The 927-nt window shown below is 47.7% G+C and overlaps 1 protein-coding gene across 1 annotated transcript; it reads left to right on the top strand.

Annotated features, from left to right (window-relative positions):
• Positions 1-27: 27 nt before the first annotated feature.
• On the top strand, positions 28-823 carry LOC107988192 (LARGE xylosyl- and glucuronyltransferase 1-like). Its single transcript, XM_017031061.2, has 2 exons — positions 28-313; positions 497-823. Exons 1-2 carry the CDS (start codon positions 266-268, stop codon positions 797-799), a joined length of 351 nt encoding a protein of 116 aa, XP_016886550.2. The 5' UTR covers positions 28-265; the 3' UTR covers positions 800-823.
• Positions 824-927: the final 104 nt, after the last annotated feature.

Raw genomic sequence — 927 nt, 5'->3', positions numbered from 1 at the left:
CAGTCAGTCTCTGAGTGAAGGACAGTTTACAGTAGAGACTTGTTTTTAAATCTCTTGGCTCCATTTTCTGTGTCTTACTTTAAAAAAATCAATATATGAAGTTGATGGTTCCATTACAGTCTTTTCCAGTAGGAAATTTAAATACGTGTGTGTGTGTGTGTGTGTGTGTGTGTGTGTGTGTCTCCACAGGCGGAACCCCCTACATTTCCATTTCATCACAGACTCCATTGCTCAGCAGATCCTGTCCTCTCTGTTCCACACCTGGATGGTTCCTGCCGTCAAGGTTGATTTCTACGATGCCGATGAGCTGAAGGTGAGCGGCGCCAACTCCCGTTTCCTCTGCCAGCCCGTCTCCAGACGGCTCCACTGACCGCGCCGCGGTGCTCGGCGGTCTGGGGCCGCGGGGCTCTGTAGAACATCTTTAATGTTAAAGACACATTTGTTGAGTCAATTTCCCGGCTAATGACCCCGTCTCCCCCTGGTGGTTGCGTTTCAGAGCGAAGTGTCGTGGATCCCAAACAAACATTACTCTGGGATCTACGGTCTGATGAAGCTGGTGCTCACCAAGACCCTGCCCTCGGACCTGCAGAAGGTCATCGTTCTGGACACGGACATCACCTTCGCCACGGACATCGCCGAGCTGTGGGCCGTCTTCCACAAGTTCAAAGGTAACGCAGCTGCAGTTTTTTTAAATCCAAAACCTCTGATGTTTGGTCCTGGTCGACAAAACCTCCGATTTCTTTGTTTCTCTGCGATGGTTTGTGGATTTCACGAGTTCTTAGAGTTTTGGAAAAAGTGACTTTTTTTTTATTTTTTTTTTATTATTCCTATAGCCCTGTATGTCAACTGGTCTCAAACTATGGTATGTGTGCCATTGTTGGTACCAACGTTGTGGTGGGTGTGTGTGTGTGTACATGGTTTCACAAT

Source organism: Cynoglossus semilaevis, unplaced genomic scaffold (genome assembly GCF_000523025.1).
Source record: "Cynoglossus semilaevis isolate Cse_v1.0 unplaced genomic scaffold, Cse_v1.0 scaffold5840, whole genome shotgun sequence".
Taxonomy (NCBI): domain Eukaryota; kingdom Metazoa; phylum Chordata; class Actinopteri; order Pleuronectiformes; family Cynoglossidae; genus Cynoglossus; species Cynoglossus semilaevis.
This window is presented reverse-complemented; position numbering and strand designations above follow the sequence as displayed.

Coding starts and splice junctions, on each gene's coding strand:
- LOC107988192 (XM_017031061.2), top strand. CDS start 266: ATGGTTCCTGCCGTCAAGGTTGATTTCTACGATGCCGATGAGCTGAAG. Junction 314..496: donor ACGATGCCGATGAGCTGAAG/GTGAGCGGCGCC, acceptor GTTGCGTTTCAG/AGCGAAGTGTCGTGGATCCC.